The sequence below is a fragment of the Taudactylus pleione genome, unplaced genomic scaffold, assembly GCF_031769625.1.
Source record: "Taudactylus pleione unplaced genomic scaffold, aTauple2 ptg000244l, whole genome shotgun sequence".
Taxonomy (NCBI): domain Eukaryota; kingdom Metazoa; phylum Chordata; class Amphibia; order Anura; family Myobatrachidae; genus Taudactylus; species Taudactylus pleione.
In genome coordinates, this window is record NW_028284646.1 from 7,334,131 (window position 1) to 7,358,171 (window position 24,041).

At 39.4% G+C, this 24,041-nt stretch overlaps 1 protein-coding gene across 1 annotated transcript in view; it reads left to right on the plus strand.

Annotated features, from left to right (window-relative positions):
- Window positions 1-24,041, plus strand: part of CSMD1 (CUB and Sushi multiple domains 1) — a 1,974,400-nt gene that overhangs the window by 1,584,742 nt on the left and 365,617 nt on the right. Inside the window, exons 29-30 of the mRNA XM_088479751.1 lie at window positions 3,784-3,971; window positions 13,880-14,074. Of these exons, the coding sequence (XP_088335877.1) occupies window positions 3,784-3,971; window positions 13,880-14,074 (383 nt within the window). The remainder of the gene's footprint in view (window positions 1-3,783; window positions 3,972-13,879; window positions 14,075-24,041) is intronic.

Sequence of the window (24,041 nt, forward strand, 5' to 3'; positions counted from 1 at the left end):
ATAACTGTTAACTTTGACATACCAAACTAGACGATAAAATCTACTATTAGAAAAATTAAATTTCAGAACATAACAGGGCATAACTATATACCTAGAGGTTCCCAAATGCGGTCCTCATGGCTCTTCAACAGTCAATATTTTTAGAGATATCCATGTTTGAGCACAGGTGACTTAATTAGTACCATAGTCAACTGTTGGGGAGCCTTGAAGACTGCATATGGGAACATCTGCTATATACATACAAGTCACAGAAGGTATAGTATGGCAAAAACTGAAATTATCACTTTGTATATATATATATATATATATATATATATATATATTATATGTAAAAATCTTTATTAAAACAGATATGCAAAAAAGGTTCTGTATTAGTCATGTAATTATATTGCAGCAAGGCAAGAAGAGCAAGTAACTTTGAACTTGGCAAAACCATGTTACGCTGCCAAGTGGGCCAGATTTAAAATGTACAGAGAGATATAGATTTGAAAGGGGTGCTTCCAAACTCAGAGCCAACTTGCAAAGTAGAAATCAATCTGCCCAGCATTTGTGGCCTACATGCAATAGCAGCTAGTATTTACCCTGCATGCAAAACACTAAATGTATTTGCATCCATTGCACCCTTTCAAAATGGTTTGTTCCAGATACAGCAAATGTGCTGAGTACAATAGTCCTCCAGACAGATTGCTATGCCAGGATACAATATACTTGGACAAGGTACATGTGGTATAAAATATATAATGCAGTTGTTGGTGATGGTGATGGTGATAGTCCACACATGGTATAGCTTAACCAGCTCTAAGATTTATTGAATTATGTTGAACAACATGTAGCATAAGACACATGGATGTCACAGGTGTATATGATCAGCCTGGAGCTTAGGTAGTTTTTGGGCACTGTAGTGGCTGTGAAGCTGGTGAATCTCCTGAGTCTGTTCATTCTCATGGAACACCAGGGAGGAAAGAAGCATGGAGACACTGCACATGTGCAGTAGTGCAAGTCAGAGGTTTGGCCTTTCTGTGTGAGCTCCAGACAGGTCCTAGTGACTGCCAAGTCAGCTTACCTTGGAAGATAATGGTTAGAAGGCAGCCCTGGAGCGCACTCCTTCCAACCAGAACAAGCAGGGCTGTAACTAGGGCAGTGTGGCCGGTGCCGTTACACAGCACAGTGTGCCCTGGGCAGAACTGGCCACCCACGCCAATTTCTAGTGACAGGCAGGCAGATTTCATCCTTAGTCTACTCCACTACAGACATTACAGTCGTCAGTCTCTGTGCCTGGTCTTTTATTATTATTGACCAGGTGCATGCTAACTGCATATAGGATAGAGCCCTAGCAAGAGGAGGGGGATGGGGGAAGGGTAATGTGTAAGGTGTGGATTTCTACTGTGTGGCATAATGTGTATGAAGCATTACTACTGTGTGCATAATGTGTAATGTGTAAGGTTAATTACTACTGTGGTCATATTGTGTAAGGTTAATTACTACCATGGTCATATTGTGTAAGGTTAATTACTGCTGTGCGCATAATTTGTAAGGTTAATTACTACTGTGCATGCATAATGTGTATAGAGCATTACTACTGTGGTCATAATGTGTAAAGGGCATTACTACTGTGTGCACATAATGTGTGAGGGGCACTTCTACTGTATAGCATAATGTGTATAACATACATTACTATGTAGTGTAATGTAAATAAGGGGCACAACTGTGTTGCATAATGTGAATTGGGGGTATTATAGTGTGGTTACACCAATTATTCTTGGGTGCATGCATGCGGTGTACACTATCCCTGTACACCACAGGCATGCGTTATGGGGGGGGGGGGCACCATTGCTCTTTCTGGCACAGGACACAAAAATGTGTAGTTACGGCTCTGAGAACAAGTACACTATGAACTTATGTAATCATCTTAGTGACACAGACAAGTGTATAATTCAGGCTTACTCCTCTGACTATTAAATATATAACTTCAATAATGGTTTTCCCACATGACATAAAATGTCAATATTTGGTATAAGTACCATATCTCTATCTTATTATTTGGACCATGCAACTGTTTTTAATGTTTTCATCTTCCAAAGAAGTAGCCTTTTAAATAATATTTAATCAGCAACCATACATTTACAGTACTGTATACTATGTTTGTTAAACTGTCGTGAATGTTTTTGCAGCACCTCTTTAGATCAATGTCCACTTTTAACAGGCTGTAACTGTATAAATGCATAATTGCAGGAAGGGACTAATTATAAAATCATCCTGCTATATCATTGCCAATGACAAAAAAATTGAGATCGCTTTCTACTCTACATTTTAATGTTTAGGATAACTAAACATTAATTACACTAGGATAGCAAATTATTTGTGTTATACATTCTTCTAGTTATTGCTGAGTGTACTGCATACTATTTTTACTGGTGAACTGGAACAAAACTAGCAGCTTAATCAGGTATTAATTGTGTCATCTTGCAGTTTGTGCCTTTATCCCATGCCAGGGTTATCAACAGGAGATTTGGTGGAATTACTATAGGATCCAAGTGCACAGCACTCATCCAACTGCTAACTCCCAACATAGTATTTTCCAAATCCTTGATTGTTATTTTGCCCATAAAATGTACAAAGCTCCAATCTCTTGTCTCACTGACCAAAAACATTGGCTAACATTCTTTTTTGTTCTGACTATAAATGTTATATACAATAGTGCAGTATTATTTTATTTTAAAAGGCACAGATAACTAATTATTATCTTGCAATGCGGATGGCAAATATTTCTAGATTGTGTTTTTAATTTTTTTATTTAAATAAAAATAAACAAAATGCATAAGATCAAATATTAAAAAATAGTTGAATTTCAAAGAAAATGTTAATAAACCATGAAATCATATCTCAAATGTAGTTAAGTTCCAATTCGGGTCTACTATACCTATCCCGACACCAGCTTAAGGGAACAATAATGAGAACTTTGGCAGAATTGGTTTTCATCTTCTTAGAATTAGGACAATATTAATTTATTCAAGAGCCAACAGACCTGTTGTGTCTCTCTCTTTATTAACATTTAATGCTTATCTGCACTGTCCATGAGATACAATCTAATTGCATGCTTCACTAAGTTATTTAAATTACAAAGCATAAAGTTAATACATGCTCTTGTTTCCTTCAGCATATTTTCAATAAATTTAATAAGACAGTTCTTTTTCCATCAGCAATTTATATAGCAGACTGTATCGCAACCATATTGTTACTTGTTTATTTTTGGCATTATAAAATTGCATTCACACTTTTTCGATTATTTGAGATCACTGTTAAAGATAAAATATTCAACCAACCAGTTTTATCATTTCAAAGACTATTTCATGCCTGAATTTATTATAACTGTAATAATTGCAAAATATTTGGGGCATTGCATATCATTTTAGATATGTCTGATGTTATTTGGATGTTAAAAGCTTGGACTGCCCTGTAAATGTAGAACTTTTATTTAAATTGTAATATATATATATATATATATATATATATTAAAATAAAAAAACTATTTATGAAAAAAAAAAAAAATATATATATATATACATATATATATATATATATATTTAAAAAAAAAACTGTTTATGAAAAAAAAATATTCAAAATGGTCATACGTGTATAATTTAATTACCATTAATAATAATATTATTTTTCACCATACAAATGTCTTCTTTAAGATTAAAACCTGTATAAAACAAAACAATAATATAATGTAACATGCATTTTAAGTGAAAAGAACACTGAATAACTATTTTTTTTCCCTAGTTTTAACATGGAACCCAGTTATGACTTTCTACATATATATGAAGGAGAGAGCTCCAACAGCCCTATAATTGGAAGTTTTCAAGGCTCACATGCACCAGAAAGGTTAGAAAGCAGTGGGGACAGTCTGTTTCTGGCATTTCGCAGTGACGCATCCGTTGGCATGTCTGGATTCGCCATTGAATACAGAGGTAGTTATATGATCAGTTTTGGTTATTGTGTGATGTTCAAAGGCAGAGCATTCACTGATCATTTTCAGTTCAAGACCATTTATTGTAAAAAGTATAAACAGAGTTTGTTTTATCTCACAATAGTAGAATATTCATATAGTATTAAACATGATGACAATTTTTTTCTTAGATGTTCAAACTACAAATAGATATTAATTGGCACAAGAATATGTTCAACATAGATAGGAATTCCTAGAAATAAAAACATAGTGTGATCTTGCACGTGAGATGAAGTATGAAGTATATGGTAACCAGCTTCTTCACTTGCAAATGTTCTTGCTGATCCAAACCCAAAATTAGGACACCTAAAATATAGTGTATTAACAAAATATGTCTAACATCATGTGATCAGAATGGATAATGGAATTCAATTATACATTTTAGGCACTGGCTTGTCATTAACAGTACAACTATCAATATTAATTAGCTGCATTGCCATAAAAAAAGAAAAATATATGTATTATATTTTTATTGATAAAATAATCCAATGAGTTTTAAATATTTATCATTGTCCATTCATAATATTTTATATAGAGCATTGTGCCCACAACATTTTGTGCCCCTTAATGTATAGTTAGATTATTTATTTTCCAGTCTCTGCAAACTTGGGAATTGGCTAGTCATGTTCAAGTTATACAAATGTCAAATTGTATTTCATGCTGGCTTTTTAAAAAAACATTACAAATAAACTGCAGAATTATTAAATTGCATTATTTATCACAGTCTTGCATCTATTAATAAATCTTTAATAGGTGTTATGTAGGCAAGGGAAGGGGATAGGCCAAATATAAACCTTAATTTTTTTGTCAATTATATATTAATGCTTCTTGTAAAGAACATACTTATTTACAGTAGGTGTCATGGTTGAATGAGATTAAGAAAATCAATAAACTGCCTGACATACATACATATACTGTATGTAGGAACTATTATGTAATAAAATACCTACTAGATTACTTGCCGGTTCATGATAAATTACAACCATAGATCTTCGATCATTATTGGAAACAAAAGTGAGCAATGTTTTCATTAACATAATTGCCACTTTGTGCATGTAAAGATAATGTGCAACACAACTACAGAACCTCGCAAATAATTGAATTGCTATCATATACTGCAATTAAAAACTACTATGCTCCAAGCTGACAAATTATCTTAGAAAATGAAAGTAAATTTATTTGACTTTACAATTTATATAGAACATTTCCTGGAAATGGGACTTACCTTTATTTCAGGATAATGACAGCTTCACTGTGTTGCAAGAGATTAAAGATAATGACAATTGGAATTGCACACCCACACAGTAATAATAAAAAGCTTTTAAAGGACTGTTAATCATTTAAGTACACATGTTTGTGAAAGAGAGCTGCAAGTAACATACACAAATATATACTCTCAAGATTCAGGAACTTGTAAGAACCATACAACCAGCCTTGAATCAAATATAAAATCAAAAATTGTCTTACAATGGACACCACCAAACCTCTTATGCATGCACTATTCACTTCCTGCCTAACCTCCTGCAACCTTCTCCTATTTCAACTTCCTTTCATCCACCACTCCCCACTTCAATCTATCCTTATTGCTGCTACCCACCCCAATTACTGTAAATATTCTTTGGCTCTGTGGACCTCATTCAGAGCCGGTCGCACATAGCGTGCGGTCGGTCTGAATGAGGGAGGACGTCTTGAATTTTCAAGATGTCCTCCTTTGCGGTGGTAAGGCTGTGGGTTAACACCCACAGCCTTACGACCGCCTAAGGTGATGGTCGCGATGGTCTAGACCATCGTGACCATCGGGGCTTACGACGAGACCCTAGGGTAGGGTCTCCCTTGTCGTAAGCCCCGGAGAGCTTTTGACTCTGTCTGAGCTGTAAGCTCTCCACTGACATCACTAGTGATGTCAGTGGGGCCACCCCCAAACGGTAGGCGTTCCCATGGGAACAAGCAATAAACAAAATTAAGTGGCACTTTTTGATGAACTTGACACAAACACTGTCACAATTGATATAAAATTAGAGAGACCATATAGGTCATTTTAATAAAAAAGTTATACACTAAAATCAATGTAGACTATGGAAAAAACCAATGTATACATGAGATACAGACCACATCAACACACTTCCTGTTAATAATGCCAAATATTAGGGGAAAATGCACAATAATGTCATTTGGATGATTAGGGAATGTATAAAGTCCAAAAGCAAGGACACTGGGTGAAATTGTGCCACACCAAATTAGTGTGTATTCGGGTGTCCAGGGTATAGTTACCAGATCCTATAACCGATAGGAGGATGCTCCTATTGACATACAATGGTATGCTGCACTTGGAGTTCTCCAAAATGTACGGTAGGGTCTGTTGAGAAACCTTTGAAAAAGCTGTTAGCTGATACAGCGAAACGCGTTAGTAGACCACCAAGGAGACCACTGAATTATCTCCTTATTTGCCAAGTGTCTACACACATACAACGATTGGATTGCACGACTTGGATCCATCTTCCTGGAACATTTTGCATGCCTGGGGACATTTTCTGCACCTTTGTCCAGCTTCAAAGATCGGGATTTCTCAACAGACCCTACCGTACATTTTGCTTAGTTCCATATTCTACCCTGTGACCACCCATTTGTGGGAAGGACCATCTTTTTTCACTCTCTCCTCCAAAAATTATCCCTGCCACCAGCGAGTCTTTGGTCCCCTGTCTCCTATCCGCCACAAGTGACTATCTTCTTACTAGACACTCTGATCTTGTCTGTCTGCTTAGAAAAATAAAGCTTCATGAAGTGCTAATTTACTCCCTACACCTTTTCTACTGCCACAACTTATCACTACTTGTTTTTCTAGCCATAGTGAATCACACTACCCCACCCTTCACCTCTTAAATACCCTTCACCCTGCATTGGGTTGCATAGTTGTTGTAATAATAGTTATTTTAGATAATTATGTATTGATGTATAACTGTGTTGATTAACACTTGTACAGAATGCTCTGGTGCTGCTGCATCATTTGAATATTTGTCACAAAACATGATACAATGCAACCACTGACTTCTCTGTTTTGTTATAACTGAAAGATTTCAAATATTTTTAATAAATTTTTTGGTTTGTATACTATAGTTCTAATTAAAATATAAGTTAATAAATACTACAGATGAGCTGTTAAGTTTTGCTGAAAACCAAGCCCACACAAACTTTGGGCTTCTGAGTTGAACCAAGTCTAGGCTCGGATCACTTTGGGGTTCCGAATAGAATTGAGCCCCAACTTGGGTCTCCTCACCAATTTTGGATCTGAAAATCGGATCTCGCAGATTTTGCATTGCATTTAAGTTCCTCCCTTGTGATTTTAGGTGCTGTGATGGGTTCAAAATGATTGAAAATTCTATGTTATTGATGTTAATAATACTATAGGAACAAAAACAGGTCCAAGAGACATGATTTTAGCAGTTTTTATCCATTTTTAAAGAAATCCATAACCAAAACTGAACCAAAACAATTGAAGGTGGTTTGCCAAAACCAAAACACGATGATGATTTAGAACCTGAACCAAAACACGGGTCTGCGCATATCTCTAATTATTACGTAGGTTTAATTTAAGCAGCAATCCCATAAAGAATAAAGCGTATTTTGTTTTCAGGCAGTAAGAAGCAGCTTGATAATTACATTTTCATTGTTGGTTTGTTTCTTTAAACTGCTAATAATGATTGAAAATTCTGCATATTTTTCAGTGTCAAGTGACTACCATGGCAACAAGTTGCATTGCATATTATATAATAGGTAGAGAGGCTTTGGCACATCCCTCTAGACAGTAATTTTCTTCTCTTCCATCTTGTGTGCTTAAAAAGCAATGAGATATAGTTTCTTCTACAGAGTTGACTACTTGTGCTCCTGGATTTAGTTTCATATATTAATTTATTCGTTAAACCTTGGCTTTCATTCTTGACTACAATTTTGTGCTGCCTGCCCTGATCCTTGGAAAAGATTATATAAAATTTATATAAGCTTTCTTTCTCTAACCTGTAATTAAGAACTGTTAGACTTTGAAATACTATGTGGTTTTGGCAGAACTGTAAGCTACATATATTGCTAAATACTGGACAATATATAACATTTGCTGCTACTGAACCTCTTGTCTGAAAACCTTTGCATGCACGTAGGATGATGTTTAATGTACATAAACACTCTGAGCCTGATTCTCTCAGTCGACTGTAAATGGAAATGCATATTGCACATCCACTGTACAAAGAAATTGGCGAATGCACCAGAGCAGGCATACTATATGCACACAGATTGAGTTTGAAAGTGTGTATGGATTGATCCATCAACCAGAAGAGCACTTTTTCACTGAAATTGGCATTTCTAGGCAATGGCTATGTGGATGCACAATACTGACCTGTCTTGTCGGAGTGTCATGTACATGTAAGCCTACTTCCTTGCTTGTTCATAGCATGTGGTTGCAGAACAGACACCTGGTTCCGATGGATCTTTTGCACCAAGCATGGGGTATGTGCAAGTCCTGATACTAATGCAATCTTATGGCTTGACTATTCAGAAGTACGATAGCTGATATCTTGCCAGTCGCATGATCTAATCCAGAGATGGATTAAGGGAAGCGCCACATAGTGCAAGTTTCGCCAGGTTCCCCTCTTTTAGGCCCCCCAAGGTTTGATTATACTGCAAGCTGTAGAAATTAAAAAGGAGAGGTCGGGTGGAGACTGAGCATGGGGGCACTGTGACTGTGTGCAGCTAGTCAGTGCTAACAGGAGCAGCAATAGAAGAGAGATGGGGAGGAGGCAGGAAAAGCTGTAGACAGTGTGCCAAGTGATGATGTAAGGCAGGGATGGGGAACCTCAGGCCCAGGGGCCGTATAAGGCCCCTGGAAGAATTTGGTCTGGCCCTCTGAGCTTTTTTATGCTAGTCTCATTTGGCTAGCAAGGTGCCTAGAATGGCACCCCGCAGCCAGAATCTATGCAGCAGTGCCGCCAGGGGCATCCTTAGGATGCTTCAGATGATCACACCGCTGCCCTTACAGCTCCCCGGAGCATCCTCAGGATGCTCTGGGGATTGCTGTAATCACCGGTGATTGTGACCTGCCTCCTTGTAACATCACATGGAGGGGGCGTGGCCTGCATCGGGACTACAAATAATGTTATATATTTCAAAATGGCCCTCGGCAGGAAAAAGGTTCCACTCCCCTGATGTAAGGTAAGAGGGTGAAGAGGTGACACTAACTATATGTACATTAACTGAATTAATATATGACTATTTGTGTGTGTGTGACTGTATGTATGTTTGTATATATGTGTACATGTTTGTGACAATGTGCGTGACAGTATGAACAGTGTGTATAAACTAGAGATGAGCGGTTCGGATTCTGTGGAATCCGAACCGCTCCGAACATTGGGGATCCGAGTCCACCCGAACCCTGTTCGGGTGCTCACCGCCTGACTCGGATCCCCGTTCGGGGCCAAACGGCGGCCTCCTGATGTCGGATTCTCACTAGAGAATCCGACATCAGGTCTCCTCGCGTGTAGGGCAGAGCGCAGTGCGCTCTGCCCTACACAGACACAGACACACAGCTGCCAGCGGCAGCTGTGTGTTTGTCACAGCAGCCAATGAGAGTCACACAGACTCTCATTGGCTGCTGTACGGAGGGAGCCGGCTGGAGCTCACACATGAGCTCCGTCTTCCGGCTCCCTCTGCAGCGTGTGACAGCAGAGCGGATGGCGCGGGAGCGGGGAATCAGGTAAGTTTTATTATTTTTTTTTTTTACTTGTCAAAGATCTGGGGGCGCTACTGGGGGGGGGGCTATACTACTGGGGGGGTCTGCTACTGGGGGGGCTATACTACTGGGGGGGTCTGCTACTGGGGGTCCATACTATTGAGGGGCCTGCTACTGTGGGGGGGCTATACTATTGGGGGGGTCTGCTACTGGGGGGGTCTGCTACTGGGCGCTGGGCGTCCATACTACTGAGGGGCCTGCTACTGGGGGGGCTATACTACTGGGGGGGGTTTGCTACTGGGGGGGTCTGCTACTGGGGGGGCCATACTACTGAGGGGCCTGCTACTGGGGGGGCCATACTACTGGGGGGGGCTTACTACTACTGGGGGGGATACTACTGGGGGGGCTTACTACTACTGGGGGGGCCATACTACAGGGGGGGCCATACTACAGGGGGGGCTACTACTGGGGCAGCCTACTACTGAGGGGGGCCTGCTACTGGGGGCAGCCTACTACTGGGGGGGCATACTACTGGGGGGGCCATACTACTGGGGGGGCCATACTACTGGGGGGCCATACTACTGGGGGGGCTGCTAATGGGGGGCATACTACTGGGGGGGCCTGCTAAAGGGGGGCATACTACTGGGTGGCATGCTAATGGGGGGCATACTACTGGGGGGGCCTGCTAATGGGGGGCATTCTACTGGGGGGCATTCTACTGGGGGCACTGCATAGGGGACCCTACTACTAAGGGGACTGCATAGGGGGCACCACTGCTGGGGGCATTGTGTAAAGAACACCGCTACTGTGGGCATTGTGTAATAGGGGCACTACTGTGGGCATTGTGTAAAAGGGTCACTACTGTGGGCATTGTGCAAAAGGGGCACTACTGTGTGTCGTAACATAAATAAGAGACACTACTTTATGGTGTAATGTGAATCAGGCCCTACGTGCGGTGTAATGTGAATAAGATTGTGCACTGTGACTCCTTGGGCCGTAGCCCACTATGTAAACAAGTACTGTGACTCTGCTGGCCGTACCCCACTGGGTGGGTGCACTACTTTTCATTTCTGCCACTGCTGTGTGGCAATGTGTCATAGATGTGCTTTATACTGTGGTGTCTGTGTCGTTGTGCCGCTGCTCTATCGCTTAGGAACCAGTCAGCTCACTGCAACCTTTGGCCAATAATGTTGAAAACAATATTATGAGCTGTTATATGGTCTAAATTGACTGGAAATTAATGTTATTGAGGGTAATAATACTCTAGGAAGAAAAAAAAGACCAATTTATGTGATTTTAGCTTTTTTTGTCAATTTTTGTAAAAAAATCCAAATCCAAATCCAAAGCCAGTCACCGCAGTTTGGCAAATCCAAATCCAAATCCAAAGCCGGACGACGAATTAGATCCAAATCCAAATCCGGCAAAAATGGTCCGGCGCACATCCCTAGTATAAACAGTAAGTGTATGGATGTATGTATGTGTGTGACCGTGTGTAACAATGTTTATGTATGTGTGTGACAGTTAATATGTATGTGTATATATGTGTGACTGTGTATGTGTGTAACTATGTATGTATTATACATGTCCCCCAACCATCCAGATTTTGTTGGGGAACTGTCCCACCTGTTTAGCTGGATGTCAGATAGGGAGGAACATTCCATCCTGCTGTGCACATGAGGCTGGGGGCAGCACAGCATGAAGTGAAATAATTATGTGCATGCTGAAGACTTGTGCACCATGGGCCTGATTCAGCAGAGGACAAAATTACTAAGCCGCACACAGGTGGTTTTTCAATTTCATCCTGCAAAAATGCAAATGCACAGGAGGTGTCCTACACCTTCTTGCTGCATCTGTGATCCCAGCATCAAGCTGGGATCACCATTGTGACCTTCCCTTGGTCAGGCTGCAGAAGCTTACCGCAGCCTGATCGGGTCCTGCCAGCCTGCGAGGCCATGAAGTCTGTGTGGTCTATTTACTAAGAAGTGTTAGGAGAAGTGAAAAGTGAAGAGTGAAAAGTGATAAGGTGCCAGCCAATCAGCTCCCAACTGTCATTTTTCAAACACAGCCTGTGAGATGGCAGTTAGGAGCTGATATTCTGGCACCTTATCACTTTTCACTATTCACTTTTCACTTCTCCTAACACTGCTTAGTAAATAGACCCCTGTGTCCCGGAAAATGGTGATGACATGCCTCCAATTCTGGGAACGCAGGTTGTGTCCGCCCCCACACCACATTGCAAATGCCTCTGTCTGTCAATCAGGCAGAGGCATATAGTGGCCTGCTTGCAATTTTGCAGGACCTGTTTTGCCCACCTGCAGGTTGGGTCCTGCGCATGAGAAGATTACCGATAATCGTGAATCTGCAATCAGCAATGCATTAGTGTGCACTGCTTAATCAGGCCCTATGACTCAATCCCCATATACCAAATGTTGGTGTTTAGGGCTTTCCAGTCTTAAATGTCCCAGGTCTCCCAAAAGCCTTAATTCAGCTTTGGTCTGATCATGCAGCCATGTTTCTAGAACTAGTTTAATTGATTTGCCTTATTCTCTTTCTTAGAGGAGATTAGACATATCTCTTCCTAAACAGGATACTGTCACCTAATTTACTAATCCCACTAAATTTAGGAGCCATGATAGCACCCCTTGATACTAAATTCCATAATGAGACCATCCATGGCATCTCAATAGTTCTTTCCTCTGCTAAGAGGAAAAAAGAAAACATGCATAAATTAAAGCTGTGCAATACTGTGCAATATTTAAATGCTGCAGGAGGTGTCTATAGGAAGCAGATGCCACCTGACAGCAATTCTGATCTGAGTGCAGCATAGATGGCGCATTGCATCACCATAATGACAGCACAAGCCTGTCTGATTAAGCTTCAGCTTATTCAGTTTGGCATTTTGCATCCACTGACGCAGACCCTGGCCCCAGCACTCCCACAGCTGTGGCCACAATAGCATACTAGTTTGAATTAAGTCCTATAAACAGCATGCAAGTTCCAAGCAATTTATCTTTAGACCTTCCTTACTAACGTGCAATGCACAAAATACTCATAATCATGTTCAGAAACTTACAACACATATTTCAAGTGCCAATAAATGCCAAATTTCCGTTTTTTTGAAAAACCTAGATCCTCCCTCATTGTTATCAATTATCAGCAGTTTGACAGATTTATAATATAGAAACTATCTCTAGCACTATACATAACACCTCAAATAAACTTACCAATGCATGGAGTTCATGGATGGATTAGTCATACTGTAAAAACTACTCATGAGAGAACTACTAGATAAAAAGTGTGACATACCATATATATTCCATTAATACCATTAATTTTTATTTAGAAAATGGTAAAAATACATGCAATCTTTTAATATTGAAAAATAACATTGAAAATATCATTAATTTGTCATTGTATACAATAAGGTAATACAATGGTAGGGAGGTCAGAAGTAGAAGGTTGTATTATTCTTGAACAAAGATTGAGGATGATACTACACATGTTAAGAGGTGCATAAGCTGAGAATAGGGCATGCTGTGTCATTGTAAAATTACAGAGGTTGAAGACAACAGTAGACTGTAGAAGGTCAAAGTCTAGAGGAAATGGGTCAAGAAAGAACAAATACTTTGAGGATGCTTGAAGTAAAACTGAGAGAGAAAACGCTGAAAGGGAGAAATTGGAGGAAAAGAGAATGCGAGACATAATTAAAGAGAGACAGCCGGGATCACGAGTGTTATATTTGAGAACAAATTACCTAGCACATGAATTGGAAGCAGAAGAAAGGAAATGGAAATCCTCAGTACTAAAAGAAAAGTAGCTTACAAGAGGTGATGAGAGAAAGTCAAGCAAATGTAATAAGCAGGATAGTGTTAACTTGGATTGAGGTACAGAATTGGAAGCTCATCTGCTCTTGAAAAGAATTTTGATTATTATTATAAGAGGATGCTTTCATTGATACGTTGTTCAAGCTTTTAAAGTGATGGGGAGAGAACAAAATTGTATTTCTACTGTCTGAAAGACTTTGAGCACATCTTTTTAAATACCGACTGAGAATTCTTGTTATAGTAACATTTATTTAAATGTTCTTAATGTGATGTTTTACTTTTGTAGTCAATGTATTTTGTTATGTGTTTATTATTCTTTTTTTATAATAGAAAAGCCTAGAGAAGCTTGTTTTGATCCAGGCAATATCATGAATGGGACTCGAATTGGAACAGATTTCAAACTTGGATCTACAGTAACTTACCAGTGTGACCCAGGTTACAAAATTATTGAGCCTGCAACAATTAGCTGTGTGATTGGTACTGATGGGAAGCCTGCATGGAACAAGAGTCTGCCATCATGTAATGGTAGGTTTTTAATGTAACCTTTTCTATCAATAGTAATTGTTTGGTGTGTAATAATGTCTTACTGTATATGCTGGAGATTGTTTGAATAAAACAAACTGATAAAATAATAAAAACAGCTAAAGACATTTCCAACCCATATAATATAATTTCACAATTCACTATTCACATTGAATGTGAGCTTATACTACTACAGTATGCATGTGGCTGCTCCCCTCTAGTGGCTAGATGGCAGGAAATTGTATTGCAGATTCTTCAAGTAGCAAATGTAATTTTGGATAGTAAAAATACAACAACAAAAACACAAATGAAAGCAGCATTGATGTTATACTGTTAATGGCTAACTGAGAGCGAACATTACTGTGTTTTCTTTAGTAAAGGTAATCAAAAACAGCCACTTTCTAATAATGAGTTCAATAGTACATACTTTGCATTGCATATAATGTGGTTAGTCTAGATTCTATATATATAGGATAATGTATTCCCCATTGTGAATTATGAATTATTAAGATAATAAAAGTCACAAGGCCAAACTGCAAGTTCCTTTACACAGGCTATGGAAGCCTGACTAATATTTGTAATACATAACATTGTGGGGTACATTATTCCTTGTAATACATAAGACATATAAAAGTTTCATTAATGAACAATTGAGTGATAATATCAAAAGACATTATTAACAGAGCTTGTAAAATATTTTCATTATCTCGGTATTATTTTGTACTGAAAATAATACAGATTTGTGATAAAAAAAAATAAATAACATAAATGCGTTGTATTTAATAAATAACATAATGTTGGGTCAGTCTAGTGCAAGTTTACATATACAAATATTGACAGTGGAAGCCTGACAGCTGGATAATCCCAACTGTGCAGATAAATTGCCTAACCCTACCCTTTTTCCCCACTAACCCTAACCCTCCCTTGGGGGTGCCTAACCCTAAAGCTACTAGGGTGGTGCCTAACCCTAAGTCCCCCTAGTGGTGCCTAAACCCCCCCTCCCTGCACCCTAAACCTAACGCTCCCGGAATGGTGCCTAACCCTAACCTTCCCCCAGTAGAACCTAACCCTAACCCCCCCTTCCACTAGCCTAACCCTAACCCTTCCCGGGGGGGTGCAAGTCCCTAAGCCCCCCAGGAGTGCCTAAACCTACCCCTCCACGGCTAACTGCTAAGGACGCCCGACTTACCTCATTTGATCTAGCATCCTTCAGCATTCAGGCGTCAGGATTAAAATAGGCGTTGGTATTTCGACACCTATCTTAAGTCCCATGTCGGCTTCCCCAGTCAGGATATAGACCAGCGGCATTTAGTCCGCCGGTCTATTGACTACATCCCGTATGGTACACCTGTGAGTTTATTACATTGTCTTTAACACATGTAAATCCATACATATATTAAAGGCATTTACAGTGAGCTATTAATAAGTTTCATGATTTAAATACATTGAATAATGTATGCTAACATATTGATTATTATTCAACCTAATTGATTATCACGTTTCAGGAAGTTATCATGTTAGAACATACACATGAAATGTATACATATGACTGACTGGCAGTGCAATAAGTAGCTTCATATCTTGCTCCTTTCCATATTAGTATTGCTTTATTTAAACACTGAAAGTATATTGCATGAATTATTCACACATATATGGGAAGTATTATGTGGTTGGTCATCAACTCATGATGTTGAGGTTTCAATTCTTTCAAAACATATAGTATTTTTGAAAAAGGGTTATTTGTTGTATATTTGAGAATACCAAGGGGCATATTTATCAATATTATTTTTATTAAAAAAAATTGAAAAAAGGGTGTTTTCACACCTTTTACATTATTATTTTAGTATCACATACTTTAATTAAAGGGCTTTTAAAGTACTTTTCATGGAAAATTACTCCAATCCCTTCAATTCACATATTTTTAGTAAGCAGATCACATTTCCCATGCATGTAATGGGAAATGTGATCTGCTCAGATTTATTATAATAAATTGTGATAAAATACAGGGGAAAGCCCTGTGATAATAACGCCACCTGGAGATGGCATTATCCAGGTTTGCCCCCAGTTCCCAGACTCCTGCTCTACTCTGACAGGCAGAGCAGAGTCGGGAGCTGGACCCTGTGATCAGCATTGTGGTCTAAATAGACCACAAGCTTATCACTGTAAAAATGAAATTAGTTAAAAAAACAACAACACTTACCTGCATCCAGGGAACGGTGATCAGTGCTCCAGTGAGGTCTTCTCTCTGGAGCTCTGGTCAGCTGGTCTGTGGGCTCCTGCACTGTGACCCCAGTCAGCAGCTGACCATGGTCACAGTTCAGAAGCCCGGAGACCAGCTAACTGTAGCACCAGAGTGATGACCTCATCGGAGCCCTGGTAGGTGTAGGATGAAGAGGGGGGTCGCATGGGGGGGTCACGAGGAGGAGGGTGATTGGAGTCACTGATAGGGTGGTGATTGTGAGCCAGAAGCACATGCGCAGGCATTATCTTACTGTATCTTTGCATAAAAACCAATGAAAAGTATGAAGTGGATTCACAGGGACAGAGCTTTATTGCAAGCTCTTTCCATGTATGCGATTTTTTATACATCCTTGTGATATATTCAAACATCAGACGGCGATATTTGGTGAATTTATCACAGCACATGTGATAATTATACCCCAAGACAGTAATAGTGGAGTTATTATTTTAATATTTCAATGTCTGAATCATGTGCAAGCACAATTCTTATTATGGAAGAGAACACTAAGAAAAAATTGTATTTTTTTAACTGAAGTTTTAACTTTCACCAGCAGGCTCCATTCAGTTTTTGCTTTTAAACTTGGAAAATATACTTCTGTTATAAAACATTGGAATGAGGAATTTGTGTACTTAAATACTTCAGACAAAACTAGCACAGGGGTTGAACAGCAGCAACAAACACTTAAATTATTACATTTAAAAGAAAAAAAATCTTAAAGTAAACTGCTTTTAAGAACTAGATAGATACGTGGGGGTTGGGTATGAAATCCCAGCTGTCGGTATGCTGCTGTTCAGAATACCGACAGCGGCATCCCGACAGCCAGAATCCCAACACCCATAGCAAGGCACGCAAGTAATTTCCCTACCCTAAACCCTACTCTAATCCTAACCCTCCTTTCCTAGTGCCTAAACCTAACCCCCCCCTTCCTAGTGCCTAAACCTAACCTCGCCCACCCCGCACCCTAAACTTAAGACCACCTCCCCAGTGCCTAAACCTAACATCCCCCCTAGTGCCTAAACCTAACCTCCCCCTCAAAGCACCCTAATCCTACAACCCCCTCCCCGGTGCCTAACACTAACCTTCCCCCTAATGCCTAACCTTAACCCTGCTAGCTAATGCTAACCTCCCCCTATCACCTCAATACTTACCTTTGGGGTGCCGATGGTCAGGATACTGGTGCTGGGATCCTGACCTGTTGGAATTTCAGCACCGGTATTTGGATCGTCAGCATCCCGCATGCTGGGATGTCGACTACATCCCATACAGGGGGTTGGGTATGAAATCCCAGCTGTCTGGTACATACCTTTAGTCAACAGTCATTATATCAACAGTGAATATGATGATGGGAGAATGTTGAATATTCAATACCAACTTGGTTGTTATGTTACTTAAAGCATTTTAACCATGTCACCTGTATAACTTTAAACATAATTGTAAAGAATCATTTTTAAAGTTATAATGCTGACATAGTTAAAATGCTTTACGTTACATCACTATTGTGGCACTATTATGCCGTTGGCATATTCGCTGTCGACATAGTGACTGTTGACAATATGAGCACTTCCCCTTGATAGATGCAGAGCCTCCCAGGCTGCACCCATGCATAAAGATGTTGGCTGATTTACATTTACATTTCACTTAATCATCTATTCCTGACAATGGTCACCATTGAGATTAGTAAAATTGGGCACAAGGCATACTGTAATTGTGTTCCCTTATTCAGTGTACTGTACATCTGATTTTAAAACTATGCACTTTCCTATGCAAGTTCTAAGCTTTTATTAAGCCATAAACATAATGGGCTGAATTCAATTCAATGTGATGATCAATAGCTACGGGAGGGAGCTCCCGAAGCTATTTAATTCACCACGCTGTTTGGGCGGGTCAAAGGATTTCCTCTGGCATCCCTGTGGGAGGAGAATTCCAACAAAAGTGCCGGGTGCACAGCTCTTTGCCTGCTTAGCGCAGTGCTAACAGCTGCGGGGCCGACACTTTAGTCAGGGAATGAAGGTTCTCATGACTAAACACCCAGGTAAAGTTGCGAGAACTGGCATTCTCTGATTTAACCAATTCCTGACTTGGCAAAAAGCATGGTGAATTGAATAGCCCTGGGAGCTCCCTCCCGCGGTTATTCATCATCGCATTGAATTGAATTTGGCCCTATGCCCCAGATCCAGATTTCATACAGTTACTGAAGCCTATCAATATCCTGAGATGGGATTGACAGGGTGATGCTTGGTCTACTACTCTTGAGTGCAGTCAGACTCACTATGGCTGGGATGAATTGTTTGCAATTAGACTTGGCTGGGTGTTAGGAACACTGGGAGTCATTAGTGCACTGCAAGGAGGCTGCTGCAAGGTGAAAACATCGCAACTGGATGACACTGGGTTTCGATTTGTCAGATGACATACACCCTGCTGCTCCTTAAGACATGGTTGGAGGAGGCTGGAATTGGAGAGGAAAGAGAGCTGGCTTTCAAGCAAGGATAATGTACCAGCCTTGTATGACCTCATTACCCAGCCTGTTTTGGCTAATGTTAGATCTCTTTCAAATAAAATGGATGACATTAGGCTGAAAATGGCTTGTCATCAGTCTTTTGTCTGCCCTGGGCAATTTGTATCTGCTTTTAGAGATTTCTGTGGGTCTTTAGGCTGCAGTTAATATTCTGCCTTAAGCAAATGCTACATCTGAGTTGAACAATTTGTACAATGCTATTTCTAAACAGCAGACTGATCATCAAGAATGTGCAATCCCTTGGTGCAGGATACTTTAATCATGCCAATCTTAAGTCTATTTTACCAAAGTTTTCCCAGAATTTGTATGTTTTAATGCCAGTTTATAATATGCTAGACACATATAAGACATAAAACACATTGAACAGTCGGATTATTCCTTGTTTTGAGTTCTGAAATATTGTCCATTAATGAAATGGTCTAGGCCTGTTATTAGTCATGTTAATGTTTGGGCTGAGGGGCCCTCATTAATATTACAGGAATCCCTAGATTTGTGAACTGCAATGAATTTGGCTATTCAAGATCTATGTGGCAATGAATTAAGTATATTACTTACTATAAGGTTAAAAATGATTGTCCTTACAGGGTGGGTGCTCCATCTTCGGCTGAGTTACATACTTTTAATGCAAGATTTATTGTAGCAAAAGAGATCCAAACAGTCAAAAATAGTTTGTCCCTCGCTGGAAGTTTTCTGACTTTGAAAGAGTCTGATATTAGGCTATGCTGCACAAAATAAATAAAATAAACTGATCAGCTAAAAACCCTACCTAGTCATGATTTCATTTTGGGTAGGGTTTTTAGCTGATCAGTTAGCTGGTAATTTAATTTCACTGGGAATTTAAATTTTTTACTAGCTCAGTATTTAGTGCCTAGATATTTTAAAACAACCATAATTGTGCCTGTTCCAAAAAGATGAACAGTGTTACGTTTGAATTAGAGATGTTCGGGTCTGGATTTCTGAAATCCAAACAACCTCGAATTTGGGGGGTCTGAATGGTAGCGGCTCAAGGTTCGGATTCACTTTTGTGTCCCGGTTCAAATCATGTCCCGGTGCGAATCTTTTGCCGATTTGGAACTCGGGTTTTGGAATCTGACATATTAGCTGTTTTTATCAATTTTTAATTGATTTTTATTGATTTTTATTTGAATCCAAAACCAAAACACTTGAGGATGGTTTTGACAAACCAGAACTGAAACATGAAGAAAAAAACAGATATAAAACCAAAAAACGGTGGTCACCGCACATCTCTAGTTTGAATGATTAATTGCTTTCACTTTGCTGGTTATGAAGTGTTTTCAGAAAATGATCACGGGGCAGAATAGTTTCCAGTGAGCTTTGATTGTGGTAAACTTGCAGATTTATGTTTTTAGTCATTATTCTCACTGAGATTTATCATAATCTTCATATATTTCATTTTGGGTTGGGAAGATTGAGAGGTGTTATTATAGTGTGGTTTAGTCACTGCACTTTGGCATATTGTAAGAGTCCATAGCCAGGATGGTAAAGTGGCATGGAGAACTATTTGTCAAATTTTGCCCTATTTGGAGGAAATTAGTGTTATTAGAAGTTTATTGAAAGTGAAAAAAGATCATTGCTAATTCTAGTCACCCGTGTCATTCCTTTTTTTTCTTCCTGCCCTCTAATAAATGCTACAGGTGTATTAGAACTTGTACAAGTAGATTGAGAAATATTTATTTCCCCATATGTGATCTCTATATTGAATTTAAAATTGTATAATTTTAGTTTGTTCTTTATATAGTTTTTAACTCAAAGTCTTATAAAAATGTAATTTCACTTTAAATGCATTTTTAAAAAAATGTTTGTAGTGGCAAAATATTGATTGAATTAAATTGACGGTATGGAAATTTAAAAATGAGCAAGAAGGATATTACTTTGAGCACTGTGGGCCTGAATCATTAGGAATCGCTATTGCGACGGTGTTCAAACAGACAGACATGCCTGCGTCCACAAGAAGGATATTACTTTGAGCACTGTGGGCCTGAATCATTAAGAATCGCTAATGCAATGGTGTTAAAACGGACAGAAATGCCTGCGTTTCTCTGACCACCCCCCCATCACCACCCCCAAATGCTCACTGCCTGTCAATCACACTGCAATGGCTGTCAGTGGTCTCCATTATTGCGGTGCAATAGCATTGGTGCCTTCTTGCACGTGCACTGTGATGCATATGCCTGCACAGTATGCAACAATTGGCCAACTGCATATGCTTTAGCAACAGAGATCCGAAATGAATCAGGCCCTGTGACCATAGAGATAATGGCTGCCTAGAAGCCAGTTTAAATATAACTTACTGTATACATATAAATTTATAATATAGAATTTCAGAGGTAGTTTGCATATCAATGGCCACTGAGACGGGCCTGCCCACTAGCATCAAGGTCACCTCATTGAGCAGGTCCCTAACACTCTGGGGTTCACATCTGGGACGCAGAGCACCCCAAAAGTCAGCTCAGCCAAAGACCTCCCCAGGGCATCACTCGAAAAAAAAGGGTGACAGTGAAGTGTTGAAGTATCAGGTGTGTAAAGTAATTAACAAGTGTTATAATAATGATAATGGTAGAATGTGTGTGAAAAAATACATAAATAATAAACAAACATGAAGGTGATATACAAAGTGACTATATGTATTAAATGGTGATGCCCTGGAGAGGTCCAGCCAAAACAGCTCAGGGGGCCCCACACCCAAACGCTCACCCCAAATAAACTGATACTAACAATATAAATAGGACTTACTTGTAATTATGCCTGTTGCCTTGTGCAGTCAAATGCTAGGTCCCTGCTTAAAAAAACATATGAGGGGGTGGGGGGAGGGGTGCAAATCTAGACTGGAGCAATCTCAGGCTTCAGATGTGTGTATAAATACACAATATGGGGTATAAGGAGGGGCTCTAGACCGCACACCCTAATAGTAATGAAAGGTGCTATCATGCTGAGATTTCAAAGTTGCATATACAAAAAACAGAGTTGCAGATGCACTATGCGATCATTACTGTATACATATAAATTTATAATATAGAATTTCAGAGGTAGTTTGCATATCAATGGCCACTGATACGGGCCTGCCCACCAGCGTCACGGTCACCTCATTGAGCAGGTCCCTAACACTCTGGGGTTCACATCTGGGATGCAGGGCACCCCAAAAGTCAGCTCAGCCAAAGACCTCCCCAGGGCATCACTCGAAAAAAAGGGTGACACTGAAGTGTTGAAGTATCAGGTGTGTAAAGTAATTAACAAGTGTTATAATAATGATAAGGGTAGAATGTGTGTGAAAAAATACATAAATAATAAACAAACATGAAGGTGATATACAAAGTGACTATATGTATTAAATGGTGATGCCCTGGAGAGGGCCAGCCAAAACAGCTCAGGAGGCCCCACACCCAAACGCTGACCCCAAATAAACTGATACTAACAATATAAATAGGACTTACTTGTAATTATGCCTGTTGCCTTGTGCAGTCAAATGCTAGGTCCCTGCTTAAAAACATATGAGGGGGTGGGGGGAGGGGTGCAAATCTAGACTGGAGCAATCTCATGCTTCAGATGTGTGTATAAATACACAATATGGGGTATAAGGAGGGGCTCTAGACTGCACACCCTAATAGTAATGAAAGGTGCTATCATGCTGAGATTTCAAAGTTGCATATACAAAGGAGGAGCCCCTCCTTATACCCCATATTGTGTATTTATACACACATCTGAAGCCTGAGATTGCTCCAGTCTAGATTTGCACCCCTCCCCCCACCCCCTCATATGTTTTTAAGCAGGGACCTAGCATTTGACTGCACAAGGCAACAGGCATAATTACAAGTAAGTCCTATTTATATTGTTAGTATCAGTTTATTTGGGGTGAGCGTTTGGGTGTGGGGCCCCCTGAGCTGTTTTGGCTGGACCTCTCCAGGGCATCACCATTTAATACATATAGTCACTTTGTATATCACCTTCATGTTTGTTTATTATTTATGTATTTTTTCACACACATTCTACCCTTATCATTATTATAACACTTGTTAATTACTTTACACACCTGATACTTCAACACTTCACTGTCACCCTTTTTTTTCGAGTGATGCCCTGGGGAGGTCTTTGGCTGAGCTGACTTTTGGGGTGCTCTGCGTCCCAGATGTAAACCCCAGAGTGTTAGGGACCTGCTCAATGAGGTGACCTTGACGCTGGTGGGCAGGCCCGTATCATTTGCCATTGATATGCAAACTACCTCTGAAATTCTATATTATAAATTTATATGTATACAGTAATGATCGCATAGTGCATCTGTAACTCTGTTTTTTGAATATATAAATATAGCTTACACAGGGTTTAAATATTATAGGGATCGTTTACTAATAGCAGAGCAACTAAAATGTCCCAAATTTAATTCTACACAGAATGTGTAAATTCAATGCGTACCACGTTTAAAATTATGCAGGGAACAGGGGTTCATTAAATTCAGCAATTAGTCCATATTAAAACCAAGATATAAGAATTGTGCAATGCTTAGCCATCAAGAACCATCATGAAATGAAGAATTTGTAGAAGAAAAAATTACCACAAGTGTCATGCTGCTTATGTATATCAGAATAACTTTAAAAGCTATGGGATAATTCAATTTCTTGATGTCAATAAGAATCTGTACTTCAGTACCTGCTGTTTGGAATAGTTAGTGAATCCCTCTCTACTGCATTAGTATCTCCAATTAACCTTATATTGATGGCGAGACCCAGCTAAATCAGCATTAAATGAAGTGCACACATCCAAATGTTATAATTGTAATTCTTTTACTGTAGTCCTTAATTGTCACACTGTACTTGTAATGGATAAGTGCAGGATTATCATGTCAGATACACTAATCTACAGCATGTATTTAACAAGCAATATAATCATAAGGTAGATATTTTAACTTTAACATATGACAGTTGGGTCTACTTTGCATATTAAAATTTAACAAAACTATATAATTAATTTCATAAAATGAGTTTTATTTAATAGTTTCCCACAGTTAGTACTGCATTTAATTATTAATCTCTCTCTCTCTGGTGTACTATCATGCTCTATAAAATCTATCATATAATCTGCCAATGTTTCCATCTAGCAGTTGTGCAGAGAGGTACCCCCCCTACATTGCCATGTCTCACTGGCTGCCTGATGCCCACACACAGCCTCTCTTCCAAAATGTATCCTCCTGTCAGGCAGTC